Source organism: Excalfactoria chinensis, chromosome 1 (genome assembly GCF_039878825.1).
Source record: "Excalfactoria chinensis isolate bCotChi1 chromosome 1, bCotChi1.hap2, whole genome shotgun sequence".
Lineage (NCBI taxonomy): Eukaryota > Metazoa > Chordata > Aves > Galliformes > Phasianidae > Excalfactoria > Excalfactoria chinensis.
Window position 1 is genome coordinate 99547207 of NC_092825.1, and position 21671 is coordinate 99568877.

At 44.8% G+C, this 21671-nt stretch overlaps 2 protein-coding genes across 2 annotated transcripts in view; one reads left to right on the plus strand and one right to left on the minus strand.

The window, feature by feature from the left end:
- Positions 1-6598, plus strand: part of EVA1C (eva-1 homolog C) — a 34651-nt gene extending 28053 nt beyond the window's left edge. The window contains exons 5-8 of the mRNA XM_072350454.1: positions 977-1120; positions 3829-3909; positions 4551-4640; positions 6032-6598. Of these exons, the coding sequence (XP_072206555.1) occupies positions 977-1120; positions 3829-3909; positions 4551-4640; positions 6032-6423 (707 nt within the window). The 3' untranslated portion in view covers positions 6424-6598. The remainder of the gene's footprint in view (positions 1-976; positions 1121-3828; positions 3910-4550; positions 4641-6031) is intronic.
- Positions 6599-13303: 6705 nt separating this feature from the next.
- On the minus strand, positions 13304-21327 carry CFAP298 (cilia and flagella associated protein 298). Its single transcript, XM_072347150.1, has 7 exons — positions 21100-21327; positions 20715-20882; positions 18752-18819; positions 17081-17239; positions 16415-16546; positions 14643-14738; positions 13304-14542 (listed from the first exon to the last, which is right to left on the minus strand). The coding sequence occupies exons 1-7, from the start codon at positions 21236-21238 to the stop codon at positions 14432-14434; spliced, it is 873 nt and encodes a 290-aa protein (XP_072203251.1). The 5' UTR covers positions 21239-21327; the 3' UTR covers positions 13304-14431.
- Positions 21328-21671: the final 344 nt, after the last annotated feature.

A 21671-nucleotide genomic window follows, 5' to 3' on the forward strand; every position in this document is an offset into this window, starting at 1 on the left:
GAAGGAAAGATGGTTCTCATGAACAGAGAATATGTTGTCAAATCTATAGCATGTTGCTGCTCGGGGAGACTAGAATGAGAAATATCTGCCATCCATAGAGATGTACCAAAAGGGTGAGGAAACACTGGCTGGAAGCAGACTGCTTCAGGAAAACATTGCTTACCCTAGACTTGCAATTTCTACTGACCGTGTCTTATTCATTTATAAATCGTGGTGGAAGTTAGAAGGCTAGAGTGAAAAAAGCTCCGTCCCAGCAAATGCAGCAGGTGCAGCTGTGAGCATTGGTACAGTGCACTGTAGGTGCCTTTGACATTGCCTTAGGCATTCAAATTTGGCAGCTTGATGGGAGCAGTGCAGCATTTGGTATGGCAGAGAGAAGTCAAAGCATTTTCTGGTTAAACATTGAGCCTATTTTGACCTCTTGGCTGTAGCAGAATGGCTCCTAGCAGCACCAGGCAGAGTAAATCATAAGCTACCCTTGATTTCACCATAGACCTAGCAGCTGTGGTGCACAGCAAGTGATCTCACCTAACTTGAACTGAAAGTGGGCATCCAGTCAAACCGTGGTGGTAATCCTGGGAGATAGATGAGAGGGAGACCTGCAAACAGCACTGCATCGCCCTTTACTGGCACACTCACCCTAAGGCAGAGCAGGTGGAGCAGGTGGAGAGATGTGTGAAGATGCTTAGTTCTTCCAGGTCACCCTGCAAAGAATAGAGAGGGCGTTTGCAAGGCACCCCATTTGGAGTTTGACATGAATCTTACTGCACAACCAGAAGTCATCATGATGGAGTCAAATATGCTGCAGTTCCATCAGATGCTGACTTCCTTGCGTTCACAAATGTTAATACCTAATTCCGAAATCTTGCTTAGGCGAGTACAGGTGTCTGATATTGATAGCAGATTTGTGCACGTAGCAGCTATTATTCCAGACAACAGCACAGTTGTTTATTTGTTGGATGTGTTTTTCTTTCAGACTGCTTGTCTCACACGGCGCTAGAAGTTTTATCAAAGAGGTGTTACAGGAAACAGAGATGCAAAATTATTGTCAGTAGCCAAGATTTTGGAAGTCCGTGCCTACCTGGAGTGGCAAAACACCTGAACGTCAGCTATGCATGTGGTAAGAGCAAATGAGTGGTAGTTTTAAAGACCTCATTCCCTGTAGAAATGTCTCGCTGAAATAAGGGCTTGAGGTTAAGCATCACTCACAGAACTGAAGCAACACAGGCAAGAATGAAATGTTTCTAGTTTTCTTTACCACAGATTAATATATTTGCATTGTGGGAAGACAGAGTTCCCTGCAGTTCTTTTTCTCAAAAGCCGGAGCCACGAGACAGCAAAGTGTAGTACAAATAAAGATGAGAGAAAAATGATTGCGGGACTTCAATGCCGTGCCTTATATAGGTGCTGCGTCCTCTTAGGAATGTCTTTCTTTGCCTGAGGACTGGAACTGATTTCCTCAGCTTCTGCTTTTGGAGATGAACTGTGACCCCCAGAGGTGACTGTCTGACGTGCCGGTGGACGTGTCCAATTGGTTTTACCAAGTTACTGCTCTGCTTGCTGTGCACGGCCTGGGAAGCTGCTGGCTTCAAAGGGCACTGGTTATCTGAGTGCTTTTCGGAACAGCCGTGCAGGACTGACTGCCAGATCACTGCCCACCTGAGGATCAGAGGAAAGGGAGCCCCAGCTGTTCCCTTGCTGGCATGAGAGAATTTCTCTTCCATTCTCTCCATGTGTACGTTGTCAGGCGAGAGGCACTGCAGCAACTCTCCTCTTCACATTGTTGAAGAGAGCTGGAGCCTGTCTTTGCACTAACAAACACACAACATTATTGTGTGTTTGCCTTCATGCCGTAGTAACTTCATGAATGTGTTAATGCGGTTTTCTTTAATTAGAGTAAGGATAATTACAACAGATTGTTCTTTCTTACGCATCCATATACTGGAAAACAAGCGTATGTTTGTTTGCAGTGAGGTTCTGCATTCAGATTTGTAGGGAATTGTTTTTGCACTAACGCATGGATAATAAATAGTGCTTGTGTGCTTTGCTGGCACACGTCGAAGACTTTTTCTTCTGCCAGATCCTACTGAGCTGTGCAGTCTGAAACATTAGCCAATGGTTTGCAGGTCTAATTATTTTACAGATCATCTAGGGAACATGGGAAGAGGCCGGGCGTGGTCCAGAATGGCATTTTACATTCTTTCCCCTCACTAGAAGATCCCTTCTAGCCTGATGCTTCCCAGGCTGAGGGAAATGGGCATTTTTCTGAAGTGACAAGGACACAGCAGAGCAGACCCTGTTTTCTGAGGGCTGTGCCACACTTGAAAGCATCATCAGGAGTGTGAAAAAACCATCCTTCCTTACCTCAGAGGTCAGCTGCTTGGTTAGTGTCTGCCTGCAAGCAGCTGAGAGCTTTTGTTGCCGGCGACGTTCTAAATCAGACATCGCCCTGCAACAGATATTTGCATGAGCAGAGGATGCTGACTTGGCAGGAGGTGGGACAACAGGACGAGACAAGGCCACGGCCTGACAAAGCTGGACCAGCTGTGTGTCACTCCCAAAGCAGCACCGTGGATCCCCCTCCATGTACTTCCTTCCTGCTTCTTCCTTAGCAAACTCTCCCACCTCTCAAGCACACCGCTCTTAACAGCCAGGTGTGTGAATTCAGCACATGGTCTGAAAGGAAACCAGCCTTGTCCATCAACAAAAATATTCTGCCGCTGGAGAACAGTTAAGGATAGCAATGATGTACAGGCCAAAATAGAAGTTAGTTCGTTTGCCCCTGTCTATCTCTGCTGGCTTTCTATTGCAAACAGGAGCAAAGAATCCTAAAAACAATCCTTCCTCAGGAAAGGCAACAGTTATGACTTGGAGCCCACACACACAGAAGAGTTCTGCTCGGAAAGAAGTGCTATTTTTAGTTGTTTTGAATATAAAAACTATGCTGAGCCCCAAACTTCTGTCTCCTCTGTTCTGTTTGACTTTCTTTAACGCTACTTATTGGCAAATGTTTGTGTGTAGGGTATAGGTGGGCTTCATACTTGGAATTTCTGTCTTTTTTTTCCCCCTTCACATCAGTCTGAAAATCAGTCAGTCTATCTGCCTTCATACAATACAGGGAACGAGTGCCAAGATCTGAATCCATGAAGGGCCCATTCATCTCGTGCACAATCTGAGAGAGCTCTCCATATCTACACCATGTGCTTTCTTTTAGCTCTTTCGTGTATTTTAACAAGAGTGGGAAAACATCCCCAGAGACAAAAAAGAAATGAGAAGTCCTGAGCAACACCCTGCCACCTGGTCCTGAGCACCTTCCCTCTCTGGGACCGCTCACAGGCTCTGCAGAGAATGTCAGACAAGACTTTAAATGTTTCTGGGCCATTCTGACAGTGACTTGAATCTGAGTCAGCAGTGTGCCATGGCAGCCCAAAGGGCCAACTGTACCCAGGAGTGCACCAGGCCCAGCACTGCCAGCAGGTGAGGGAGAACAGGCTGCCCAGGGCATTGGGCATAGACTGAGGCACCACCATCAGAAACCCCATTCATTTAGAAGGCAGCAAACACTCCTTGGCTGTGAAAGTGTTGGAGCACTGGCACAGGCTGCCCACAGGCTGTGGTGTCTCCTCCTTGGAGATGGCCAAAAGCCACCCAGACATGGCCCTGGGCACCCTGCTGTGGGTGTCCCTGCTGGAACAGAGGTTGGGCCAGGTGGACCCAGAGGGCCCCAGCAGCCTCAGCCGCTCTGCGATCCTGTAATGGGGAATGGTAATTAACAGGGGATCTGGTTTGCAAAACTGACAGTGCATCATTTGCCTTTCTTCTTTCCAGTTCCTAAATTCATCCTCACAGCTGTCAACCACCTGGTCACTCACAGCAATTCTTCCGTGAAGCAGAATGATGGTGAACGTGGTAATTAAAAAATAATAATCATAATAATAAAAGGTTTCCTGCTCTCCTTTGATTGCAGTAGGACACTGTGGTGCAGCAGAGGTGGGTGTGAGGGAGGGGACAGTGGGAGTGCCTCTGGGACAGCTTCTGTCTGCCTCTCCTCTCTCCCAGGAGGCCTTGCAGTCAGCTATGTGCACCTTATGCTGCTTCTGAGGAGCTTGCTCCTCCTAAATGCAAATCAAATGAATGATGTGGCCAGTGCATATTTGCTGTCATCACTGATGAGAGCACTGCAGTGACTGGACTGGGAAGTGCATTTGGCGGCTGTGAAGTTAATGAAGTAAATGACTTCAGAAAGCTTAATGGGAAGCAGGCAAGGGGGTTCACGTGGCAATAATTGCTTTGTTAAAATAAGGTGTCTGTTTTACATGTATTCAATATTTTCAATACCTTATGAATTATATTTTACTTCAAGATTTATTTTAACATTTACTTCATTTGCCAACATTTGGTTTCACATTCTGCGAGGTTCCTATGGCACAGTGCTGACCTGCCTGTATTTTGGATAGACTCGTTAGTTCAAAAGGGATAAGGGGAACATCAACGCGATGGCTTTATCAGCCATGATGTAACTGAATTTGTTCTGCCTCCTCTCACTGCAGGTATTGATGTCGATCCAAAGGAATCAAGATCTCCGAAGAAAGACGGCACCATCGTTAGCAACTCCTTGGCTACATTTGCATACATTAGAGGTAGGAAAATGAAGCAGCTTGGTTCATTAGGTGGTGGCATTTTGGAAGGAAGGGGTAAAGGGAAGATGACTTCTGAAGGTCACAGCTGGTAATCCCATATTTATAGTAACGGCATTATTACAATATAATTACAGTCCTGTGGATGGGACTATCACAGCTTAACTGACATTTATAGAATATTTTCCATCCTGAAGGATCCAAACTCTTTCAGGGACTGCAGCCAAGATTTCTTCAATTAATATTTTCAATGGGGGCTGTTGGTTGTTTGGTACTTTTAAAAATCTGGTCCTGATCTGAGAGCAGAGTTGGAGACATCCATTTTTGGACATGTTGGTTTACATGAGTGTAAGGATCACTGAAGAGCAATAAAGAAGCAACCAAACAAAGAAAGCAGCAATTTCTAGTGTGGATCATGACAGGTCTTGTGACATAGCAACACTAAGGCAAATTTCATTGAGGCCAGTAAATTCATGGTCACCAGATCTCTGACACCATGGGATAAGTCTAATGGATTTCAGAAGTAAGCATTAAGAAGCAACTCCAGAATTAAGATTTCTGCTCCTCTAGGAAATAGTAGAGCCATGCTGCTGTGGAGTCCCTGCCTCTTGCGTTGCTGTATTGAGATGCTATCTCAGATCATGCTGGAAACCAAAATGTTTCCTACCTAGCCTGGGCTGGGAATGCTACCATAACTTCTCAGAGCATGGAGCTGCTCATCCCATAGAATCAAAGAATCGTTAAGGTCAGAAAAGGTCTCTAAGATCACCTGGTCCAACCCACCCCACCATGCCCACTGCCCATGTCCCTCAGTGCCACAGCCACGTGGTCCTTGAACACCACCAGGGATGGTGACTGCACCACCCCCCTGGGCAGCCTGTTCACCACTCTTTCTGAGAACAATACCCAAGCTGAACCTCTCCTGGCCCAACTTGAGGCCATTCCCTTTCTCCTATCCCTGTTACCTGGGAGAAGAGGCTGACCCCCACCTCACCACAGGTGGTGGTAGAGAGCAATGAGGTCTCCCCTGAGACTCCTCCAGACTGAACAAACCCAGATCCTTCATGTCCCCTCTTTGTGAAGGTAACACCTGTTCAGGCAGGATGGCTGGAAGAAATGGTCTCTTTCTGGTAGATGATTAAGAATGAGAACAAAGTGGTGGAATAATGTTTTTAAGAAACTGTGTTTTGCACAGCAAGCTGAAGAAGCAGAGACAATAGAGAGTTCAGTTTCCAAGTGCGGGATGCTTCTGGGGTGGGACGCAGCAAATCTCCCCTACCCCCACTGCCACTATGGCCATGTAGTGCAGGGCACTGGAAATGGCAGCTGGCTGCTCTGTAGCTAGACTTTGGCAAAGCTAGAGAGGAGTTTATGTATTGGATTTCTAATTTCAGATCACCCGGAAAGAGCCGCTCTGTTGTTTGTGTCCAGTGTTTGTGTGGGATTAATCCTCACGCTGTGTGCCTTGGTGATCCGCATGTCCTGCTTTAAGGACTTCCAGAAACTGCAGGGAAAGAAGGAGCACTTGGTGCCAGGAAACGATGGAGTGGATGAGAGCAGTGAGAGCGAGGAGGAGGAGGATGAAGACTTCTCTGGGTCAGAGCTGCCAGACGAGCTGGCAGAACTGTATAGACCTTCATACTCAGGTTATAACTCAGCAGAAGCAGCGGACCTGGCTGAGCGGATCGAGCGGAGGGAGCAGATCATGCAAGAAATTTGGATGAACAGCGGTTTGGATATGACACCGCCCAGAAATATGAACACATTTTATATCAATGAGGAATGATGGCTTATTTCAGATGATGCTCCCGCCCTTTTTTTTTTCTTTTTCTTCTTTTTTTTTTTTTTAAAAAAAAAAAAAAGAAATGTACCTTCTGTGAAGGAACATTTGTAACAGTGCTTATAATTATTTGTAAAGTAAGAAGAAATATATACAAATAAAAGAGAGTTTCAAGCCCTCCACCATCCGTAAATCATTCTGTGGAAAAACATGCGCATAAGCTTTGAAAGCTCTGAATTATGGTTATAGATGGCTTTTCAGTGTCATCTGGGATCAATTGCCACACGTGGTTTATGAAATATTAGGAAAAGGAGGAGAAAAGTTGAGAAGCGCAATGTAGAGAAGAGCCTTCTGCATTAGGACGTGGCACTTGTAACCAGTTGGTGTGTTGCAGCTCATAAATCACATGAGAATGTGTTATTGCTGAGAAACATGTTATTAACAGAAAGAGCAGAACAGGACAGAATTAAACACAAGTGACTGAAGCTTGAAGCTGAAGCCTCAGTTAGAACACACAGGGAGTGTGAAAAAATTGTGTCCCCTCAACACCTCTTTGCCTGCCCTGGCTGTCCCCAGCAGCCACCGCATTTTCCTCTGAAGGAAATGTTTGATCATGGAATCATACAATGGTCCAGGTTGAAAAGGACCGCAATGATCATCCACTTTCAACCCCCTGCTATGTGCAGGGTCGCCAACCACCAGCCCAGGCTGCCCAGAGCCACATCCAGCCTGGCCTTGAATGCCTCCAGGGATGGGGCATCCACAGCCTCCTTGGGCAACCTGTTCCAGTGTGTCACCACCCTCTGAGTGAAAAACTTCCTCCTAATATCTAACCTAAACCTCCCATTTCAGTTTTAAACCATTCCCCCTTGTCCTATCACTATCTGCCCTCATAAACATCCATCCCCCCTCCTGTTTATACACTCCCTTCAAGTACTGGAATCACAGTGAGGTCCCCCTGGAGCCTTCTCTTCTCCAAGCTAAACAAGCCCAGTGCCTTCAACTGATGATTTTGATGAACCCAAACTTATAACAGCATATTACGGCCACTCCTTCTTAAGGGAAATGCTGTGTTAATTCTGGTGATTTTAAAGCATATTTTAGAGCCAACATTTGACTTTAAGGTTATAAGTCTGAGGACTTCTTCGGAAGTTCACGTGTTCAGTACAGTTGGGTTTGGTGTGGTGCTGTCGGACAGAAAATGAAATCAGAAACGTATCTGAGCTGAAAACAGAACCTTTCTGCCTTTAAATAAAATGTCTCCAATATTTTAGCTTCAGGCCACTGGGAATTCAGCAAACAAAAGGAGGAAAAATGTCACTTCCTATTGGTAAGACTTCATGAGCTCATTGTGCTTTCCCACTCTGACACCGTGCTTTAGGGCAGCACATCGTACGGAATGTGTGGAAAGAAAGAAATGACACAGCTCGTCATTTCCTGCCTGTGCTGAGACAAACCTAAGCATGGGAAAGCTTCGCCAAGAGGAAGGGACCCGCTCCATGACTAAGGTGCAATCGTGTGCTCAACTGGAAAAATCTCCGTGCCGATTGGCATCCTCTTAGCGGAAGGAAGAAGGACTGAGGAGCGATGTGAACAATGAGCATGGGCTGCTATTTCATCCTGCCTGTGGAGAACTTTCCAAGTCAAAATGGGGTAAGGTATCCATCAGTGCTCCGTCTTGTGCCCAAATGTTCACTGCTCACGGTGGTACGGAAGACAGAGAGCAAGCAAGAAAACTCAGACTAAACTACTTTGATCTCTCTGAAATAGCACCTTCTGCAGAAAAAGCATCCAGCACGGAGAACAAAAAATAATGGGCGACTTGTCTGGCCACTCAACCTGACCATACATTTTATTTCATGGACAACATGATATTCATATATCATATGTTTCATCATATGTATCAAATATTTCATGCCCATTAAAGACAAGCAGTGGTACAGTGACCCACGCTGCTTTCAGTGAGAGGTCTGTGGTAAGAAGCAGTGAGGTTTTCCCAGCTATTAGTGAGGTGTATAACCTGAGAAAAACAAGCAGCAGAAATACCACAACCAGTATCTGCCTTCCTTCCAGGCTGAGGGCGAGAATACAATTTAAGAGGGTTCTGCAAGTCAGCATCAACACCGCGAGGAGGGCATTTCAGTGCATCAAAAGATAATGTTCTAGCAGTAAAATTCTTGCAGTGCCCAGCAAAGCAGCCCAGGACTACCTGCAAGGGAGACTTTGCAGGCCCTGTGGCTGGCTCTGCATGAAAGCAGCTATTAGGCTCAGGCTGCTCACATGGCTGCGGGAATGACGTGCATCTGAAAGTGATACGAGCCAGCATCAGCCCCAAGACTGCAACAGCAGCGAGGCTGTTTTAGCTCTCCACCACTGTTTTCAAAACAACTCAGAACTTACCAGCAGCAACCCCTGCGCTGAGGCAAGTGGTAAATCAACCCTCATCAAACTCGCCCTTCCCGAAACTCTCCCTTTCTCTCAGTAGTCACCATGGGCTACATATTCAACACTTACATGGCTGCAGCCCAAGCTCCCCAGCTGGGTCCTGGCAGTGCAGCAGCAGTGCCTGTGATCAGCGGAGCCCAGCGGTGTCCGGGGTGCGGCCAGGCCGAGGGCAGCAGAGGTGGTGTGGGCAGGGCTTGGCAGGAGGGAGAGCATGAAGGGCCTGGGAAAGCAAAGCCCTGCGTGGGTGAGCAGGGGGTGAAGGACCGAAAGAAGGTGTGGAAACCTTTGCATTGGCACTGCCTGCATATGGGGAAGCCTAAGGGATACCTACCTTAGCAATCATCCTGTTCGTGCAAGGTGTGCGGTCATGCAGAAAAGTCAAACACAAACCAAGGCAGGGGATTTTTGTATCGGTTGTGAAGTCATCTGTGGTGTGTTTCCTTAGGCTCACAAAGGAAAGCTGACCTTCAGCCCTTGCTAAAGTAAGCAGAAGTCCATCCAGAGAGATTTGGAGCCCTGCAAGGCACCACCAGGGTTTTCCTCAGGAAGCCGAATGGCCACCTGGGAGCAAAAGAGTAACATGCAGACTTTGCCTAGGTGCAGTCCTAATGTACTGCCCCAGTCAGTACCTGTGATGTCCCACCCAGCTGGTGCTCATCACGCTGTGGTTCTGCAGCACTGAGCTGCCAAGGGCAGCTTTCCAACATCATGGAAGACAGCAGAAGTTGTGGCTTCTCATGTAGAGAGAGCAAAAATCCCAGCTGGAAAGCTTCATTCAGAGCTTGCACCTTTGTTAGGCAGCCAAGTCAGTCAGCCTGAGAAACTCGGTTATGCTCAGAGACAACAGGGCTGCCTCTTCTGGCTTTCTTTTTTAACGTCTGAATGCTCTGGACACAGCAGTGTGTGGTGGTTTTGGAGCTGGATTGTGTTTGAAGCGAGGCCCTGCTCAGTGGGCGGTAGGACCAGCAGACCTCCTGGGCTCCTCCCAACCTCTGCAATTTTGTGAACCTCCCAACAGCTCTGACCACAGCATGTGAAGTTGCAATGACTGCAGCTTCTGGCCTTGCAATGCTGTGCGTGTCTCTACCACTCCAAACTACCCCGAGCAAAAATTCGAGATGGAATTGCTAAGAATATCCCTCTGGTGAAACGTCCATTTCTTCCCAATGAGGGAAGAAGCAAAGCTCCAAAATGGTGACTGGTCAGGGCACTGTGGAATATTCTGGGCTGGATCCTAAACTACACAAACTGTTGCTATGATAAGAAGCAAAGATGCAGTGCTATGGAACAGCACAGCCATGCCCGCAGCCCCTGCATGGGGATAGTGCAGCTGTATGCTGGTTACTGGGGAAAAAAAAAACTCACAACTGGGTTTGACTACACCACTACAGATATTTAATCATAGCTGGCTGGATTACTCCACCTTTATTGAGAGCTGCTCTCTCAGACCTAATCCTTGAAATACAACAATAATTAGCTTTTTTTTTTGTTTCCTTAAGGAAGTGCCAAATTTCCTATTTTTGCTATAAACTTCCTCAGTTTGAAGGCAATCCCACAATGGTTATTGCACAAGACATACTTACACAGTGTGAGGACAAACACTGTCCTTGACACTGCAGGCAGGTAGCTTTTGGGTAAGGTGCCACTGTGGCCAGCGCAGGGCAGATGGGACCAGTCTGTCGCCATCACCTGCTGTACCCTGGATTGGGTGGAGGGCAGCTCAGAGCTCCTGCTCTCAATGGCTCCTAATCACATCCAGTCCTTGCACCATTCCCAATTGCAGTTAAGCAATTCAACTCAGCAATTATGGAATCATTGCAGTTATAGATTGGTTGAGGTTAGCAGGAACATCTGGATCCATCTGGCTCAACCCAAGCTCCAGCAGGGACACCTCAAGGAGGGTGCCCAGGGCCATGTTCAACTGGGGTTTTGAAGATCCCCAAGGAGGAGATTCCACAGCCTCTGGGCAACCTTTGCCAGTGCTCCAACACCTGCACAGTACAGAAGTGCCGCCTGGTGAGGAGGCTCTATCAGGGCCAGCTCCCACCTCTCGAGGTTGTACAGAGCAGGAACAAAGGCTGCACAAGAAAGCTGCACAAAAATGTCAACGCTGCCAAAAGCATCAGGTCCAACTACCTGCATCTCCTGGGCCCCTGCATCCAGCAGGGGATTGATGTCTAGATTCCCTCTGCAGCCTCTCCCACCACCACACATCCCACCATCCCCTTCTGCTGCTTGGAAAGCTCACAGCAGCGCATGATGTAAGGTGCAGGAGAGAGGGAAAACAAACAGAAAATCAATTTTAAAATGCACTGGCTGTGTTAGGTTCAGGCCACTCTCTGACTCTGCAGTACAACAGCCAACCCACAGCTCCTTGGTGGCTTCTGTCCATGGCTCTCGTGCAGTAGAATGAAGCACAAGAACACATTTGCAGAAGTCATAGCAATTCAGTGGAGGGGCAAGAAATGGCCACGAGGACCTGCTTCATCTTTCAAGGCAGAGCAGGCCTTGCTCTGTCTCGCTCCAAAATGCACCTTCACAAGGAGCCTGTGCCGAGGACTACAGTTACATTACCGACTGCCATGATATGCAATATAAATTTCCACTAATCAGAACGGCGATACAGCCACAAAACAAACATTTTAGCCAAGCTGCACTGTATGTGGCCTTTGACGGATAACTGGTTTTCCCTCTAGAAGGGCATGTCTGCTATCAAGCTCCCAGAAATTAGCAGTTTAGAAGGAAGATAAAATGCTTTCGCAAACCTAAGAGCCGTGTTCATATCACATAATCCCGATTCTTTGGAGCAGATCTTTAAATGCTTCTAGTCCTGTGCTTTGTTCTAGTGCTCTTTCATCTTTTTCCAGTAAGTTCATTCAATTTCAGTTGTAACAAACGAGCGTAGTGGCTCTATGGGTGCTATCGTGAGTGCTGCGAGAGCATTGCGTGAGCACTGAGAAGGGAGAACAACAATCAAAGGTATTTAGAACAAAATGCAGTTTCTTCTGTGTTAATTATTTCCTATGCCTAGCTTTTCCTCACGTTCAGAAAGGAAATGACAACACTACAACATAATCGAACGCCCCCCTCGGAGATCAGAGCCCTCCGTCTAACGGTAGCTGAAAAGGTTCTTTTTCACTGAAACAATAACTCTCAATGAGTCTTGGAAATGTAACAAAAGTCCGTAGGCTCCTTTGATACACGTGCCAGAGAGCTCTGCTGGGAAGAGGACGCTACCAACGTGGTGTAGTTTCATCACAGAAAACCACCTGCTTACAGTTGTGGATGTGTTTAATGTAGGCAATCCAGAGAAATATAGATACTCAGCTCTATATTTTTTCATGTTGTCATGGCTATTGAATATTTCTGGTACTGAGGATGTTAAATGAAATGGCCACAAGCCAACAGTGACTTCAGCTATTTACAGACTGGGAGTGTACCGAACAAACTTCTCAGAATAACACTGATCTGAGATGAAAGCTCTGCTTGCAAGAGGGATTCAGGTGGGTATTTCCAAGGATTCGTTCCAACGGATCCAGAACATCTGGGAAGCTTCCTGCCAAGGACACTGACCTCAGAGCAGTTATGACAAAGTAACTGTAAAAAGTTGTTTTCAAATGAAGAGGAGCAGGTAAGTGCCTCCCCTACTAGTTCTAGGGCGCATCAATAAATTACTACCACTGGGTACAGTCACATCACAAGCGTAGATCCCCTCGAAACCTGGGAGTTGGACTCAATGATCTCTAAGGTCCCTTCCAACTCGCACGATACTATGATACATTATCACAGAATCACAGAATGGCCTGTATTGCAAAGGACCACAATGATCATCCACTTTCAACCCCCTGCTATGTGCAGGGTGGTCAGCCACCAGCCCAGGCTGCCCAGAGCCACATCCAGCCTGGCCTTGAATGCCTCCAGGGATGGGGCATCCACAACCTCCTTGGGCAACCTGTTCCAGGGCGTCACCACCCTCTGAGTGAAAAACTTCCTCCTTATTTCAGCCTACCAGAACAAAACAGATTTCCTAGACCACTGCTGGATTTAGGACCTCAAACACTCATTGACATCCATGTGCAACTCCATGTAGTTTAAAATAGGAAGATAAGATACTGACGTACCGATTTTTTGTCTTGAAAACATACTATAAGGTTGATGCTTGGGAAAAACTACTGGACAACTGCAATCACTGCAGCAAAACCACCCCTCATACCATACTGAATTACATTATTTCTGTTTTCTATATTGTAGCTCTCAGCTACAAGTTGAACAAAACACTTCAGTTGAACTTGATCAATGTCTCTTCAACCACACTAACACGTAAAGAAAATTACGACTGCTTCATAGTAATGGAAAAATATTTAGCAAAGCGCTTTGTTATTCTACGGTGACTCAAACAAGCAGGGAGACTGAAGCCAGGGACACAGAGAACTGCAAATCTAGAGAGGAACAAGCAGGTGTTTTTAATGGACAGTCAATGACCACAGTATTCCCCACTAGCTGCACTGACAGGTTTGGCATGGTAGGAAGCTTCCAGTTGATAATATGTCAGACATTTGTCTCTGCCACTAAGCCCTTGTGACAAGAGGATTAGGGTGTGAATAAGACCAAAAAAACTAGCAATGGAAAATATCAAGTGTGGGTGCAAATTCGGACGGCAAACACAAGCGATCTGTTAGAACTGCTGGGCAGCCCTATCAACACAGTGCCAACATGTGGCACCTGCAAAAAATATTTCAGATTAGAACTTGGTATAAACTATATGCTATGAGCAATCACCTGTTATTAAGATTGATGTCACTTGTGAACATTATCTAGTCTGCTCAAGCAGAAGGCAATTAAACATTTGTAGGAGCAACTTGGCACATAGAGTATGCTAAAAACTACAAAACCAAGTCAGCTGCCTTAGCTGGCTTGCCTTTCTTCACTGAAGAACTGAAAATGATGACTGCTTTGGGGCGTGAATGAAGATACAAATGCTGGCTGTGAGTGCCCACAGGCAGGTATGGCTCACCTCTCTTTCAAACACCCAGCTGATCCTCATGTAAGATCTTTGGGCAGTTGGGATTTGTGCTGCACAGCTACTGACATGGATACACACCTGCCTCAGTAGTAAAGAATCCCTATCAATCAGGCAGAAATCTAACATGTAAAACTTCAAGTTATACATAAAACTTCTCCTTAAATAATTTTTAAGTGGTCAAGTCATTTAAAAATGAGTTTAAAAATCAGCTCTGTAGAAATGATTGTAAAGACTGCTCAAAACAACACCCAGCGTTTTAGTACACATTTATTACTTATATTACCTATGAAATATGTTAATATCACAGCATTCAAAATACAAGTTCCTAATAAAATAATCAACTTAAACAGGATTTATTCCGTTCTTTGCAGAGACAAGTGCTGCAAAAGTTGCATAGAAATGTAAACAGGTATCAAAAACCTAAGGCTGAAACAGCATCTGCTTAGGAAGTGACAACTTCAGCTTCTGTCAGAAGAATCTAACACACAGTAACAACCCTCTTTGCAAACCAAGCAGTGTAAAGAGGCAAAAAGTGCTTGTGGAGCTTCATCTTGGCCCCCATTTGATGTCTTTCACACCATGAAATTGTCTTTTCAAAGCATGGTTGTCTGCCCACTCAGCATTTAGAAATGAATCGTCGTCGTCCTCTTCAAGTTTCTATGAACAGAACCAACAGGTTAAGGCAGCAGTAATAACTGTAACCTGTGCTTAGTCTCTGTGCTACCACAGCTCACAGACAGTTAAAAGACACCGTTACCTTAAGTTCTTCCTGCTTTTTGTGGTAATACAGCATCATCTGTTTTTGTTCTTCATGGCTAATCAGAGGCTCACGCCCAGGAGCTCCTTGTCCTTTCTGAAAGGGAAGGCATACATTTTTTTTTCCAGATGGTATTTATGATACAAAATAGAACAGTAGAAGCTGCTAAGCAAAGATAGCAAAACCTTTCTTCAGACACTAAGATTTCTCAAATTTAACAAGATTTTCAGGACGGGAAAATAAATGAACACAGGATTACTGAGTCTGCTTTACTTTAACTTCTGCTCTGAAAGACATTAGAAATCTCTCAGCTTGAAGGCCATTCCCAGTGTCTCAGAATGGGCCACTAACACAGACACAAGATGGCTTACGACTTGGTAAAGGAAAACAGCTACAAAACACAACAAATAAAAATTATTTGTTACTACAAATAAAAGAAGAAAATTTCCAGTCGATTATCTTCATGGAAGAAGTGATGCGCGCAGCAGAAAATAGCTGATGATAGCTACTGTCAACAATAGCAAACAGAACAGTTTAAATAGAGATGGCAAATCCCCTATGGAATAAAAATGGTCTGGCTTGCTTTAAATTAGCTCTGTAACTCAAGAATGCAGGCATCCACTGCGAGATAAGAAAAACACCACACTGCCTCGCAGAGAAGCTCTTACTGCCTTCAAAGTGAAATGCAGCTGAAGAATAATTCTGAGCTGTGGGCAAGTACTGCCCATAGGAAATGTCACTCATCTGACATTCATAAATGCATCTTTTGAATGGCACGCACCAAAAGTGAACTGAAAATCCAAATGTTCTTTCCTTGAGTAAGGCTTTCTCACCTGAGACGAGCAGAACTGCACAGTTCTGCACTACTTTGTCCAGAAAATTGCAAACAGTCCCATCAACTTGGTACTTAATTCTGATAATGTGAGAACATGACCGTGGGGTCAGATGCCAGCACACACTTAACGACAGCCTTTTGCTAAAGCGTCAGGTCTATAAACTGAGGGGAAGTGGGAAATCTTTGCCTCATTTTTGCTCACTATTCCAGAAGACAGCTCAGACCTATGTTCACAAGCTACATGCATCTCACCACATCTGCCCGCTAAGTCTGATCTCCTTTACAAAGTTCAGCTGTGAGCTTTAAGAGGCACAGCTGGGCAGTGCAGGTGCAGCAGCTGGTCCTTCCTTCTAGCAGTCAGTGAATTCTCACTGATGACTCTGGGAGAGTCTATGTTTGGGCCCCAAATATACAACCTGTAATCCTGAATACACAACCTGTGTCCTCTAAGTAAACAAGTTCACAATGCAACTGAGGCAGCTTGAGGACCCGCCATCAAGAAACTCCTCGGGATACCACATTCAGGAAGGAACTGAGTTGCAGATATTTTCTCTCAATTAACAGACTTAAAAGTTGATGAGGGTATTCTGTCTAGTGCTCTGCACTGAGATGGAACTGAAAGCCAGCTGGGTTTTTGCGTGTGTGTTTTTAAGCTTTTCAGGCTGTGTTTAAACAAGTTGTAAGTACGTCTTTGGTGCACTTTCATTGAGCGCTCTGCAGCAAGTAATAAAAATTGCAGTATTTAATTGATAGGTGAAGAAATTACTAAAAAAATAATTGGGATATAATAAACTTTTAAAGCTTTAAAAATAGTTGTCATTTTAAGATATTTAAACTGGACTTAATTCTAAACCATTTCATACACTTAGTAACGGTTCTCTACCATAGAGAACTGGACTGCTAAGAAGGGATCAAGAAATCTCCTAGTGATACTCACTTTCTGTATCTTGACAATGATGGTTGTTTTCTCATTTCTTCCCACATAGTCAGAAAGCAACTTTGTTTCTTTCAGCTCTTTTCCTGCCCACCATAACTGTGCTTCAGATTCTTCTATGACTTCAAGCCCGGCCTGCGGCAAATAAATAAGGTGAGGGGTGTGCATGAGAGAACTTATGGGGTGGCAGCATTCCCTTCTTTTTCGATTATTATTATTATTTTTCCCTAAAACCAGATTTTTTTCCCTGGAAAATAAACCTGGAATTAACAGGAAGACCAGCGTGATCCACCTGATTTTACACTTCATCTCTCTTTTATTGCACTTTTCATGTTAAAGGTTCACATCCCATTCAATTTTGATTTAACAGAAACACTTTGGGAAGCAAAATTTTAATACTGACTTTAAAAATAGCCTGCAAGCTGTTTAAATTGGGTCCCAGGCTTACCTGAAGTCAGCTTTTATGTAACATTCAAAATATACTTCACTCATCTTATTTCTATAGTTAAGCTGCTGTTGTGCTTTCATGTAAGGTTTCAGACAATAATACCTAAGAAAATTTCTCATGCACGTGGAAACAAAGTCACTTTAACTGATAAAATGGAGAACAGCAGCATAGCACAGATGGAAGCCAGACACTACATACAACACAAAGACATGACTGCATACGTGAGTCCCCGACAAGTCTTCTTTATCTTCCAGCTCCATCCTAACTGGATCATGCGGAGGCAATCCCATTGGATACACAATCATCACAGCCCCTCGGAGCTGGTCCAATGCATCTTTCACCATGTCCAGATTAACACACACATTGGCCTGAACTTGTTTCTGAAATATAGGCAGGGGTCATTGATAATTTTTTATGTACGCGCAGATGTAGACACACACAGAGCTATATGAAGAAAGTCTTTGTTCCACAGTGATTTTAAAGGTTTATCACTGAGATATTTGAACTCAGCTGTCTACACCAAGATACTAGGAATGCAAAAATATATAGATACATATACACACACATATATATTTGTATATTTAATTCATTTGTATATAAAAAACATTCCCTAAATTACGTAGGGAGCACCTAATAACAAATGTCTGTGGAATACAGGCACTCAAGTACATACACACGACTGCAGAAACTGGATGGGAATCCTTTTGTTCCAAGTACTTGCAATTCACCAACAAGACTCAAGTCAAATTAAAGTGAAGATTAGAGGAAGGATCTAAAACTTGAGTCTTCAGTAAGATATGGGATGAATGTAAGTAAAAGAGTAAAGTTTGGTATATTCATGCAAAGACCTGAAAGACCCTGGGATGATTCCAAATCAGACTGCAACAGACAAAAGGGGAAAACAACCAACCAACCACACAAGGTGAACCTAGAAAAGAACTGAGTTTTTTTTCCTTTGTGACCGAACAGTTCCAATTTGTGTAGAAGATAGCAAAGAGTAAGAGAATGCTGCCTCCTGGTGGACATTATTAAGCTCATTAACTGTTGAGTCAAACTGGTATCTTAACCTCGGAAGATTAACATGCTTATCAGCAATGGAACTGTCAAGAAGGTCGATTTAAGTTCACAGATGACACTTAAAATTGATTAACAATCTGTATATGGCCCAAAGCTGTTTTAAGACTTTCACACCTACTAATTCCCAGAAGCAGAGGACTGAGGAAAATAACTTGCAGCTTCTTACCAAAACATTAATATGATAACAAATGTTCTTGAATTGCTGTTTCCAAGTTGTGTGAAAGCCTAGACACAGAACACACACACGTTTGGTAAACTGAGACTGTAGTCCCATCAAGGCATACTCTTAGGCTTATCTTTAAGCACACAAACCCACTGAGACCAAGTGCACATCTGAGTGCTTGTAAAACCGAGGCTTAATCTAAGAGATGAGAGTTTTTCAATTAGACATAGGTAACAGTCAAAAGACTGTGTTAATGAGTGAGAGGTGTTTTATTCCAGGAACATCACAGAACACAGTTAATTTTTCACCAGAAAACATGACAAGCATTCACCTAAAGAATGCATCAGTAGCAAATTAGGAGTGTGTGGGTGAAATTAAATGCAATTTAATCATTCAGTGAGGTCTTGGCTGCCAGCATTCACTTGGTGTTTAATACCTGATTCCTTAACTCGTTGAACCAGCTTGCCAGAAGCCATTAAGAAAATCATTAACAGAAGCGTCAGTTTCTGTTAGATTATTCCCATCGCTGCAGGATATTAATCAAAAACTGTTCGCCTTTGCACTGAAAAAAGTCCACTTTAATTAAGCTGTGCAACTCCACAGCCCCTATTAGGAAAGTCCCATGTATCACCTGCTGCTTTGGAAAACTTACCTTGGAGATTAATGCCTTGGCTTCCTCTATGGTCTTTCTTATAACTTGTTGCATTTTTTCATTCGGAGCTAGAAAGTAAGAGATGTGTACTCAATAGTCTGTATTTGCTATAAGAACAAACTAAAGCAAAACAAAACGAGGGAACACCAACCAGAACACACATAGAAAACCCAATGAACCAAGCGAACTGCCTCTCCAGGTTATTCTGTATCATATATATATATATATCTCCCTGTATTCTGTAAGCAAATGAAACATTGTTGGGTCACAAAGCAAGAAATACCTTCACTGCTAAATTGTAGTCCATCTACCTCATGGATTCTTTAGTATCAGCTTTCTTACTAACTTAAGAAACAAAATAGCATTTCTCGTGGGCACAGTAAAACTCAGTTTTCCCTGGAGACACCTGACTGATACTGGGAACTTCACTGAAGACAAAAACACTGAGTAAAAAGCAACAGCCATAACCTCACACTCACTGCATCCCAAAGCAAGACTCTTTCTCATATGACTATCGTGGACTGTATTGGCAAATGTGCTTTAATCAGAAACAACGGCTTGGAGCTTGCTGGCTTTTTTTTATCCTAACTAAAAGCTCAATCTAATTTGCAAATACAATGCATGTTTCATGTCATATCTATCTATTTTGACTGCTATAAAAATAATCTCCTCGCAAACAAAAATGAAATTAAATCATACTCATTTGCAGTTGTGCATTCAAATGCATTATTTAATTTGGCCTGCATTTGCATACTGTTCAGTATTATAACTGTTACTCATAGAATTACTCAGGTTGGAAAAGATCATTGAGTCCATCTGCAACCAAACCATAGTACCCTAACCCTAAAAACCCTCTGCCAAATCATATCTCCAAGCACCATATCCAACAGCAATATTAAGAAGTTGTCCACCTGCTAACAAATAAATGCCTGACTCTGACTACAAGTCAGAGTGGTATTACCTTTATGTTAAGGCTGACAGCTAGTTTTTATTATAAGGCCCAATAATGCTCATAACTGTGGCAATTCTGAACACAGATGAGTGCCCCGAGACACGTGAGAGAGGCTCAGTCACTTGGCTGGCAGAGGTAAGTGGGAAAGCATTCCTGCATATTACAGGAGTAATCCTTTATTCAGGAGTTAAACTTGCTTGGGGAATGTATTGCATTAGAAGAATTATTTACCCCCCCAAAAAAAGACATTAGGAACAAGCTACTGAAGAAATATAACACAACTTAGGCTTTTAAATCAACATTATGTTAGGTCCTAAACTAGGATTTAGGCATGTATAGAATCACAGGATGGCCTGGGTTGAAAAGGACCACAATGATCATCCAATTTCATCCGCTCTGCTATGTGCAGGATCACCAACCACCAGACCGGGCTGCCCAGAGCCACATCCAGCCTGGCCTTGAATGCCTCCAGGGATGGGGCATCCACAGCCTCCTTGGGCAACCTGTTCCAGTGTGTCACCACCTTCTGTGTGAAAAACTTCCCCTAATATCTAACCTATACCTTCCCTGTCTCAGTTTAAAACCATTTCTCCTTGTCCTATCACTGTCCACCCTCATTAAAAGCCCTTCCCCCTCCTACTTGGTCGCTTCAAGTATTGGAAGGCCACAATGAGGTCACCACAGAGCCTTCTCTAAGCTAAACAAGCTCATGTAAATGATAGCTTTGCTGATTCATTGTGAAAACAGGCAATTAAATAGATACTACTTAACAAATCTATGCCTTCAGCATCATTTGTTCACAGGATGATTGCTGCAATTAGCAAACAAACATTAGCTGGCTAACCTGCTGGCCTGATAGATATTTAGCATGCAATCACTGATTGGTTTCATATCCTTTTCAAGATGGCAAAGCAAAAAAAGAAAGGTTCAGAATCACAGTTTCCACATCTGTGACGACATCACAGATAATGTCCGTTCTCAGGTTAGAGACACCCCCTGTGCCCTATTTACCATGTCCATTCCTTCGTCCAATCTCATCCTTCTTGAAGACACTCCCGCCACTGGGAACGCATTTTTCTGCCCACTCGTCCTTTAACTTCAGCTCTTCGATCTGCTCGTCCGTCAGCCCTTGCATATTGAGTGGCAAGTACACACCGTGCTCCGCCAGCTCCTGCATCTCTTCATCGAGCGTTTAGAGCACAAGGTTAGAAATCTGCCTTACTGTGAACATACCGCTTATAAAACCCCCTCGGAAAACGCTTACGCAGCCAAAGCCCGCACAGGACCTAGGATTTGGGATGGGGATCCCCTCTCCCTGCACTTTGGGGAAGCGAGGCCTTTCCTGACACCGGCAGGCCCAGAACCCGAAGGCAGCAGCGGGGCGGCGGGCCGGTACCTGAGCACAGCCGCTGCACCTTCAGCCTGCCGTTGTAGATACGGGCGACGAGAGGCGCCAGCTCGGCGAGGCGGGCGCTGCAGGCCGCCTCCAGCAGGAACTGGCTCTCATCGCCTCGCTTCACGTGCAGCCGCACCATGCCGGGGCCGGAACGAGCAGGGAGACCACAGCAACAGCCTACGATGACTGCCACGGCAAAGCGCCTGCGCGGGAGGCGGTTAGAGCCGCTACCCGCCTCCCCGCGTCCCTGGATACGGGATGGCGCTTCCGCTTCCGCCCTTCAACCGACGTGTTGCTGGTCCTGCACAGAGCCACGGGTGTTATCACTTGACTCAAGGAGCAAATCAATCTGTGTCTGATAATAAATCTCCTCACCCAGACCTCCCTTCCCCTTCCCTGTGTGGTCCCCAGATTGCTCCCTTTAGGCCTCCTTGGTGTCCTTCTGGTTCTCCAGACGGGGGTGGACATCAGTTTCCCAAGCAATGCTAACACAGAAGAAAACAGCCATCTCTTCCCAGTTTGTCACCATTTCTTTCACATGCTCCATGGCTTTAACAGCACGGCTTCTGCAA

Excerpts from the sequence above, each read along its gene's own strand:
- CFAP298 (XM_072347150.1), bottom strand. The coding sequence starts at position 21,238 with ATGGTGCGGCTGCACGTGAAGCGAGGCGATGAGAGCCAGTTCCTGCTG. Across the intron at positions 20,883-21,099 it reads GGTGCAGCGGCTGTGCTCAG|AGATGCAGGAGCTGGCGGAG; the intron begins GTACCGGCCCGC and ends CGCTCGATGAAG. Across the intron at positions 14,543-14,642 it reads AAAAGCAGGAAGAACTTAAG|AAACTTGAAGAGGACGACGA; the intron begins GTAACGGTGTCT and ends TTCTGTTCATAG.